Here is a 9766-nt window from a genome sequence, read left to right as displayed (position 1 = left end):
GTCTGGAGAGCAGCCCAGCTGGGAGGTGGGAGGCGAGGTAAGTACAAGCACTGCGATTTCGGGCCACAAAAGTCACAAGGAGAGGTTCCCAGCCACTGAGGATCAGTTTTGTGTGGTCCCCATAGAAGTTCACCTGTGCACAGAAGGTAACAGCGTTCAGGGCTTGGACACCAGACTCACACCTTCCCAGACCCTCCCTTCAACTCCAGGATGGGCTCTTACCTGGACAGTGCCATCACTGAACAGCATGAGCAGGGCCTGATCAGTCTTGACCCACTGCAATAGCAAGGGCGGGGCAGGCACCTCTACCTCTTCCACACTGGGCAGATCTCCGCCCTGGGAGAACAGGCAAGTCAGGTCACTAGACTAGCATGAACTGGGTCTCTCCCTCTGGCTGTCTCCTGCCCTTACAGGTCCAATAACTACCCTTGAGCCACCCTTCCTCCCTCACCAACGATGGAGAATCAAAGATGCCCAAGTCCCTAACGTCCCCCCACTGCAGCCTACACACCTTCATGAGGTGCTGTTCCATGTAGGAGGCGAAATACCGCAAGATGCCCAGCTGAGGCTGCAGAGCACGGGGTACAGACCCCACAGAGAAGGAGAAGTGCTTTGCGCTGGTGGGGTTGTAGTGCACGATCCTGAAAGAACGTGGAAAGCAGAGAAGGAGCCTGGCGTTATTGTTCCTCCGCTTTGGATTTGAGAGCCCTGAGCCCTGAGCACAGAAACACCAGGGTGCAATTCTGCTTGCTACAACAGCCTAAATACAAAGCGCCCCCAAATAGCACTTACTTCCTATTGGCTGAGAGGGCCATGTGTGTGCCATCGTTGAAGAGCACGGCTACACGGCGGCTGGACAGCTGATACCCAAAGCCAAACTTGTTGGAGTAGTCAACCCACTTGCTGACCCACACCAGAGGTTCTGGCTGTGCCAACGGGGCTGGGTTCTGTTCCGCTGTTACAGGAGAGGAGGGAGTGAAGACTTTCCCTGGTCTCTAGGTCAAAGAGAACTTTCCAAACTATTTGCATGGACCAGAGCCCGGCCTTACCTGGGGGCATGAAGGCCACACAGTTTCTCAGGGCACAGAGGGCAGACTCTACCACTGTGGCCACAGTCAAACCTTCTTCAAACCCTGAGGGAACAGGGCACTGACATTTAGGCAATGTCCTCCCTGGGCCCAGGTCATGTCCCTCGGCCAACCACTTCCTTTTGGCCCCTGGTCTCCACCCCAGCCACCTCCAGCACCTCTCATCTTCTGGCTCCTCACCATCTCCACTGCTTGCCAGTGTCCCACGGGGTGAGCTGTCCTCAGCGGCTGTCTCTACCAAGCTGACAGGTGCCAGGCCTGAAGCTGCTGGAGCCTGGACAGTTGGGTAGAGAGGGAGTGAGATTAGGTCTCAGAATCCAAATCCTTGAAAAGTCCAGGGGCCCAGCCCTGTCCCTGACGGCTCTCAGGGCACCCTAGGTCAGCCTCAGCTGGCTAATGAGACACCGCCAATTAGGCCACCACGAGGTTGGATGCTTCATCAGCCTTTCATGCTGGGCTTCCCTCAGCTGCTAGGGTCAGGGTGAGTCAGGGGAATAATGCTCACGTGAGCACCTCACCTCAGGCCTGACATCCGGGTGACCGAGGGATGTGCGCATCAGGCCGCTCACCAAACAGGAGACATTATCCCGTTCCTCAGAATGGTTCTTATCTGGGGGGGGGGGTGAGGGAATACAGCCCTCAGTGTCTGTCTGATCACATTTCCCAAAGTGTTCACATACAGGCAGGTCTTCCCACGTGTCTAGACACACATGTTCTCCCCAAGAGTCTACAGGTACCCCCACTAGAACCAGCTTGTAACAAGCCACCGCTCTATACCCTGACCTCCTGACGCCTGACTCACTCACTCTTGTTCTTTTTCCTGCCAAACAGGCTCTTGGTGACTTTGGCAAACAGACTCCTCGCAGGGTTGGGGGGGGTCAGATCTGGGACTGCCACACAGCTGCTGACAGGAAGCCGATCAGGGGTATAGCCCTGAGGACGAGAGCCAAACAAACAGAGAAGTGAGACCCCAAGGGTCCTGCTCTCATCCTCTGAGAACATGCAGGCAGACGGAACCGCAGCGTCTAGAAAACCACAGACCTTTGTAAAGAAGTCATGGCGTAGGATCTGTTCAATAGAGGGGCGGTCTCGGGGTGAAGCCCGAAGAATGGCAGCCAGGAGCTGACGGGCAGGTAGTGAGAGGCTGGCAGGCAACGTGTAATGAACCTGCTTGATGCAACGGTACGTTTCCTTCAGGTCAGCTGTCTCAAACGGGGGGTTCCCACACAGGAGTGTGTACCTGTGTCCGGGAATGGGAGACCAGGAGTCAGGTACTGGAAACACCCCCCATCCATGCACCTATCATCCATCTGCTAATGACCTTGGCACTCACATGACACAACCAAGTGACCACACATCTGCCTCGGGGCCGTGGCCTTGTCTCAGCAGCACTTCTGGGGCCACGTAATTGGGAGTGCCACAGATGGTCCTGAAAGAGGGTAGGGCGGAGAGGAGAAGGCTCAGGCCCAGCCTAGCACCCGCCCCCATTCCTGCTCCTGCTGTGAGTGCAGACAAAGCAGCTGCCTGTCACCAAGGGTCAGAGAGCTCCTGCTTGTCTTGGGACAATGGATGTTGAGAGTGGCAGCTGAGTCCTCACCCACCCTCTTGTCCAGCTGCTCGGCTGCTCTGCAGCACAGGAGGAGGCCTGACCCCAGCGTAGCCCCCTCTCCCAAGGTCAGTACAGAGGGTCCACGGCTGCTCCCTTCCCCCACTCCCGTCTGTCAAACACTCATTAGGCTGCCACCTCCCACAGTCTGTGCTGCACACAACCAACACCAGCTGTCATACCCTCCATAAACACTCACCTGCCACCCAAGCTATCTGTGTGGCACACACCCGCCGCAGGGATCGTCTTAGACATAAGGGTATCATGTCCTGTCATTCCCACAGTCAGTCAGTCTCACAGACAAATGCTCACTGCCTGGTCTGTTTTCCCCATCCAACACAGACAGATCAGTCATATGTTTCCAAGACTCCTTAGACTCCCATCTGTGTCAGGGACTCAGGGCACCCGCCCGTCTGAGTGGCCACCTCTACCTTCACACGTAAGGACAGCCCATCACCCCGTCCCTGTTTATCCCAAGCACACATCAGGTCACCTTGCTTTCCACATACACACCGTCACACTAGACACGATGGGTGTCACATACAGACTGTGGCCACCACCACCCCCACTCACTTTTTCCTCTGCTCCGGGGGCTCTAACCGAGCTGCCAGCCCAAAATCCCCCACCTTCAGTTCCATGTTATCAGTGATGAAAAAATTTCCTAGAGAGTGGCAGAAAGACGGGTCAGATTCCTCATTGCCTCTCTTCCCTTCCCAGATCCCCACCCTTCCGAACAGACCCGGGAATCTCACCCAGCTTGAGGTCTCTGTGCAGGATACCCCTCTGGTGCAAATACTTGAGGCCAGAAAGGATCTGGCGCAAGTAGTAGCGAACCTCTGGTTCCAAAAGGGTGTGCCGGGCCTTCCAGATGTGGGCCAGGGACTGCAGAAAGCCACTGTTTCAGTCCCTGCTTGCCTTCCCAGACCCGCCCTCCATCTGTGCTTGCTAAGGACGACAGGAACCCAGTTTTGGATATTAAGAACCCGCTTCCTTTCCCACCCCTGTAACCAATGAATCCCCTCACCCCCATTCCGGACCTTTCGGCTACAGAGCTCCAGGAAAATGTATATGTTGTCAGCATCCTCGAAATGGTGCGAAAAGCGAACGATATGGCGGTGCTGTAGGTCTCGGTGCAACTCGATCTCGTTTAGGATCTGCGACAAGGGCGCGAGATCGTCATCTTTCCAGGGTTCCCACGCCACCATCCCCTCCCTACTCCTTGGTCCTCAGGGCCAGGACCCACCTTTTCGCGCTGATGCGGCTTGGCGACGCGGCTCTGCGGGATGACTTTGACCGCGTAGGCTACACCGGTTTCGGTGTCAGCGGCTTCATAGCAGCGGGCGAAGCCCCCCTAAGAGGAAGAGGATGTATCGGTCCGGTCGCCCCAGGGAGACAGGGTCGGGCCTGGAGGGCTCCCCTCTACCTCCGTCAGCGCCACCCCAAAGCCCCCGACTTACCTTGCCCAACAAGCGGCCCTTGATGTAGGTACGGCCACTGCATGGGTCGGTGATGAGGCGACCCGGGTCCGGCGCCGCTGGCCCGGCCAGCACCTCTGGCTCCGACCGCGGCGAGGCACTAGCAGGCGGCCCCGGGCCGGCGGGGGGCGCGGGAGGGGCAGCTGCGCGCGGGAAGGGGCGCGGGGACAAGAAGCCGGCGGCGGGCTCCATGCGGGCGGCGCGGCGCAGCGCCGGCCCGAGCTGGCTCTCCGTTCCGCCCGGCCCCGGCTGCGCGTGGCGCTGCCTGGTTTCTCTACGCTGCGAGCGCGCCCGAGGGAGCCCGGCGATTTTATCAATGAACGCCTGCCCCCTCCCGGGTGTCTCGTCATCGCAAGCTCCGCCCCTTTCCTGGCAGGCAGGCTTGGAGAAGCCCCGCCCTCTTCTCGGTTACGTCACCTGAAAGATCCACTCCCTGCCGGGACGTACTTCAAGGCCACGCCTCCTGCTCCGGCCTTAAAGGAGCCGCGGTAGTGCTAGACAGGTGCAAGGCTGCTCATTTTTTTCTTTCTGCTATCCCGTCCACGTGGTGACTACGTGTCCTGCCAAAGGCAGCCTCTTTTTTTCTTCGAGCTGAAGTCGGAGTGGAGACCGGGTGTCCCGAGGCCTCTACAGCGTTACAGTTGGGAGAGGAGAAGCAGGGGTGGCGCAAACTTTCCTCAGTGCACGTCACCAACTGGGGGGGGAGGAGTCTCCCTTAAACGTCACCGTGCTCTGGGACAGAACCCATAACCCTAACCTAGTGCTGCCCTCTTTGGGGACTATGGAAAAGCACGCTTTGGAGTCTGACTTACCTGGTCAGGGACTGTACAATGGGTTTGTAGAACAGAGCCTGGTATTCGAGGTTTTGTTTTTGTTTTCTAGACAGGGTTTCTCTATGTAGTCTTGGCTGTCCAGGAACTCGTTCTGTAGACCAGGCTGGCCTCGAACTCAGAGATTCACCTGCTTTTGCCTCCAGAGTGCTGGGATTAAAGCCACCTCCGGATTTAAGGGCTTCCACGTGGAATCCTAACCCCTCTGACTTTGTCCAAGGATCACACATCTCCGCCTGGTTTTGTGGACTTTGTTTCCACTCTGAGCTATCCATTCAGACCTCAGATTTACTGAAAACATCTGCTAAGTGACAGGCACTGACTCCACTAAGAGAGGTCAGAGCTGCAGCCCTCCTTTAGTTTACAGGATTCTGCTTTCTGGAAGTAGATATAAGTACATAAACAAAGTAATTACAGGCTGTGAAAAGAGCTAAGAAGGAAGTAAACAAAAGAGCAACCAAGAGCATGCTTTACAAAGAGTAGTCAGAGTAGCCAACAAATACAGACACCCGATTCCTGCCACCTAACTGAGTTTGTCTCAGATGTCTCTATGTAACCCTTCAGCTGGTCCTAGTCTACCTTGTTGGGATTATTGCTACACTGTACTGTCCTCCCAGCCATTGGTTTCATTTCCATTCCATCCTGCCTGCATATGTTGTCAGAAATTTACCCAATCGTCATCAGGCCTCAAAGACTTTATATGTGCGTGTGTGTGTGTGTGTGTGTGTGTGTGTGTGTGTGTGTGTGTGTGTGTGTGGGATTTCTCTGTGTAGCCCTAGCTGTCCTGGAACTCGCTCTGTAGACCAGGCTGGCCTTAAACTCACAGAGATCCTCCTGTCTCTACTTCCACGGTGCCTCACATGAAAACTGGGTTTAAGGCATGCACCACCATGCCAGACTACAAGGACCTTCTTAAAGCTTGCCCTTCATGGTCACAAAAAAGGAGATCCCAAATAGCTGAAGGCCAGGAGAAATATCAGTAACTTAAATAAGAGGATGGGGTATGGGGTGGGCTAAGGTGCCATGTTTAGGAATTTTCCCAGGGGAGAAGGTAGTGATGAGCCAGAAAGGACGGAATTTCAGTTCAAATAAAGTCTTGGGCTGGAGGTTGAGGCTAGAGGATCAAGAGTTCAAGGTTGTCCTAGTTAGAGTTAACTGTCAAGAGTCACCCGAGGGATCCTGACTGAGGTGATATGGGATGTTAACTCTTATTGGCTAAAGAATAAAGCTGCTTTGGCTTTGGCCTATGGCAGAGCAGAATATAGCCAGGCTGGAAGATATGTATATATACATATCTCAGAGAGAGAGAGAAAGAGCGAGTAAACAGAGTCAAGTAGATGCTGAAGGAGAAAGCCACCACCAGAACTTTACTGGTAGGCCACAGCATCGAGATAATACACAGATTAATAGAAATTGGTTAATTTAAAATGAAAGAATTAGTTAATAAGAAGCCTGAGCTAATAGACCAAACAGTATTGCAATAATATAGTTTCTGTGTGATTATTCAGGTTGGGGCGGCCAGGAAACAAACGAGCAGTATCCATTTACACTGAGGAATTGCTTTGGCCAAGTATGATAGGAATTACCTTGATTGATGATTAGTATGGTATGGCCAAGCCCACTGTGTGTGTCACCATCCGTGGGCAAGTGGATCCTGGCTATATAAGAAAGCTAGCAGAGCTGGGTGGTGGTGGCACATGCTTTTAATTCCAGCACTCAGAAGGCAGAGACAGGCAAATTTCTGTGAGTTCAAGGCTAGCTTGGTCTACAGAGCAAGTTCCAGGATAGCCAGGACTACTACAAAAATAAACCCTGTCTCAAAAAACAAAACAAACAAACAAAAAGACAGAAAAAGAAAGAAAAAAAAAAGAAAAAAAAAAAGTTAGCCGAAAGAAAGAAAGAATAAAAAGGAAAAGAAAGTTAGCAGACAGGAAGAAGAGAAAGAAGAAGAAAGAAAGAAAGAAAGAAAAGAAAGAAAGGAAGGAAGGAAAGAAAGAGAGAGAAAGAAGAAAGAAAAGAAAGAAAAGAAATAAAGAGGAAAAGAAAGTTAGCAGACAGGTCTGAGAGATAATTCAGCAATTGGTCATGGATGCTCTTTCAGAGGGCCTGAGTTCAGTCCCCAGCACCCACATTGGGTGAAGCACAACTGCCTTTAACTTGAGCTCCAGGAATTCAATACTTCTAGCCTCCTTGGTTAAGAACCTTGCATATAAACACTCACATACAATATATAATTAAAATAAATATTTAAAGAAAGAAAGCTGACAGAGAGCAAATGAGGGAGCAAGCCAGTGAGCAGCATCCTCCATGGTCTCTGTTTCAGTTCCTGCTTCAGCTTCTGCCATGGCTTCCCTCTATGACTGTCTGTAACCTGTAAAATGACAGAACCCTTTCCTCCCAAGTTCTTCTCAGCCATGGTGTTTATCACAGCAGCAGAAAACCGACTAGAACAAAGGTCATCCGTGGCTATATACATAGTGAATTTGAGACTCACCTAGAATAAATTCAATATTATCTTTAAAGAAAGACATATTCAATATTGTTTATTTTATTTTATTTTACAGTGCTGGGGATTGAAGCCAAGGCTTTGTTCATGCAAGGCAAATATTACTAAGCTGTATCCCCAGTTCGATGTTACAGTTCTATATTTGGAAAATAAATTAAGATGTCTGTGTATTAGTTTGCTAGAGATGCCATAACATAACAAAATAATCTTAAATTTGGTGGCTCAAATAACAAAAATAATGATTTTCATGGTTCTAAAAGTTGGAGGGTCACCAGGTAGTGGTGGTGCACGCCTTTAAACACCAAGAAGACAGAGGAAGGTGAATCTCTGTGAGTTCGAGGCCAGCCTGTTCTACAGAGCAAGTTCCATGACAGCCACAGCTGCAAAGAGAAAACTGTCTCCAAAAACAAAAACAAGCAAACAACAACAAAAAGAAAAAAGTCAGAGGTTCAAGATCAAAGTGTAAGCAGGACCGATTTTTTAAAAACTTTTGTTTGTTTGTTTTTCTCTGTGTAGCCCTGACTGTCCTGAACTCTTTCTGTAGACCAGACTGGCCTTAAACTCACAGAGAACCCCCTGCCTCTGCCTTGAATGAGTGCTAGGATTAAAGGCATGCACCATCACTGCCCCTTAACATTTAAATTTTTTAAAAAATATTCTGTCTCTGTATGTGTGTGTGTGTGTAAATGCAAGTGCCTCCCCCCCCCCACTCAAAAAGAGACAGAATTTAGCCAGGCATGCCTTTAATCCCAGCACTCAGGAGACAGAGGCAGGAAGAGCTCTGTGAGTTCGAGGCCAGCCTGGTCTACAAAGTGAATTCCAGGACAGCCAGAGCTGTTACACAGAGAAACCCTGTTTTGAAAAAACAAACAAACAAAAAGAAAAAATTTAAAATTAGATTTACTTATTTGTGTTGTGTGATTCGTTCATTCATTCATTCATTTATTTATTTGTTTGTTTGTTTATTTATTTATTTTTGAGACAGGGTTTCTCTTTAGCTTTGGAGCCTGTCCTGGAACTAGCTCTTGTAGACCAGACTGGCTTTCAGTTAACAGAGATTCGCCTGCCTCTGCCTCCCGACTGCTGAGGTTAAAGGTGTGCACCACCACCAGCCGGCTGTGTGTATTAATGCTTATGTGTTGAGTGCGCACACATGGAGCAGGAGTTGGCTTTTATTAATCCCCAAAATATGAGGAGAAAGACCACCAACCAAAAGCATCATGGAAAAACCAATTAAAACAAACTATTAATTAAAGCATACTTTTTTTATTTGTATACATGGGCTGCCTCCCCCTAAGGTGGGGCTCGAGGTCTGCCCTGGATGTGAGGAAGACAAAGCTTTTATAGCACTGGGGTTGGGGGCTTCCAGTTGGGGGGCTTGGGCAGGCCAAATAGTCAGGGTTATAGGATCACGACAAACAAGTTATTCCTAATGACCTCCAGAAACACAGACATGGTTGCAAGGCAGGTGTATCAAGGCAGCCACAGTCACAACAAAGCAGCCATACTCGTAGAACTTTTGGAACAAAGGTAGGGTTGCAAGACAGTTACAAATAACTTTTCAAAACAAAGACATAGTTGCCATTTCTTGGAGCAGGCCATACAGAGCAATTTGTAGTTAAGGTTACAGGTGGGGCATAGCCCAATCCTTGAGAAACAGAGGTTTAAGCAAAAACAGGAATGAGCTTAATTTGTCTTTATTATAAGATGGCTTTTAAGCCTAAGATGGAGTCAGGCTGGTTCTTCGTTCTCCCATGTCTTGTGTGTCCCTGTCAAATGCTTGCTAGTGTCTTAGCATTCTTTGTCTGGAAGGAAACAAAATTTGTAATAAATCGAAGATATATTACTCATTCATAAATGTCTGATTAGCATAGTTAGAACAAATATTTTAAGACCATATAATCTTGGTATGCCAATAGACACGATAAGTAGCCATTTTGTGCCCTCTGCCCTTTGTTGAGGACAAAGGACACTTTTCTTCTTCTACCATGTGGGGCCCAGGGATCAAACTCAGGTTTTCAGGATTGATAGCCTGCACCTTTATGTGTTTAGCCATCTTGCTGGCCCAGGACAAATTTCTCTGAAGTCTCTCTCTTTGGCTTATAGATGCTGCTCTTCCCTGAGAACACATCTCAACTACATATGATCTTGGCCTGGGCAGTGGTGGCGCACGCCTTTAATCCCAGCACTCAGGAGGCAGAGGCAGGTGGATCTCTGAGTTTGAGGCCAGCCTGGTCTACAGAGGTAGTGCTAGCACAGGC

The 9766-nt window shown here is 50.3% G+C and overlaps 1 protein-coding gene across 1 annotated transcript in view; it reads right to left on the bottom strand.

Moving 5' to 3' along the window:
- Plk3 (polo like kinase 3) overlaps positions 1–4361 on the bottom strand; it is a 4793-nt gene extending 432 nt beyond the window's left edge. The window contains exons 1-15 of the mRNA XM_038333961.1: positions 4152–4361; positions 3938–4045; positions 3732–3848; positions 3447–3576; positions 3268–3355; positions 2422–2517; positions 2130–2328; positions 1895–2021; positions 1607–1698; positions 1269–1362; positions 1050–1133; positions 793–955; positions 512–641; positions 223–336; positions 23–133 (exon numbers count right to left, since the gene is read on the bottom strand). Coding sequence (XP_038189889.1) covers positions 23–133; positions 223–336; positions 512–641; positions 793–955; positions 1050–1133; positions 1269–1362; positions 1607–1698; positions 1895–2021; positions 2130–2328; positions 2422–2517; positions 3268–3355; positions 3447–3576; positions 3732–3848; positions 3938–4045; positions 4152–4361 — 1863 coding nt within the window. The remainder of the gene's footprint in view (positions 1–22; positions 134–222; positions 337–511; positions 642–792; positions 956–1049; positions 1134–1268; positions 1363–1606; positions 1699–1894; positions 2022–2129; positions 2329–2421; positions 2518–3267; positions 3356–3446; positions 3577–3731; positions 3849–3937; positions 4046–4151) is intronic.
- Between the last annotated feature and the right edge of the window lie 5405 nt (positions 4362–9766).

This window comes from Arvicola amphibius, chromosome 6 (assembly GCF_903992535.2).
Source record: "Arvicola amphibius chromosome 6, mArvAmp1.2, whole genome shotgun sequence".
NCBI classification, from domain to species: domain Eukaryota; kingdom Metazoa; phylum Chordata; class Mammalia; order Rodentia; family Cricetidae; genus Arvicola; species Arvicola amphibius.
This window is presented reverse-complemented; position numbering and strand designations above follow the sequence as displayed.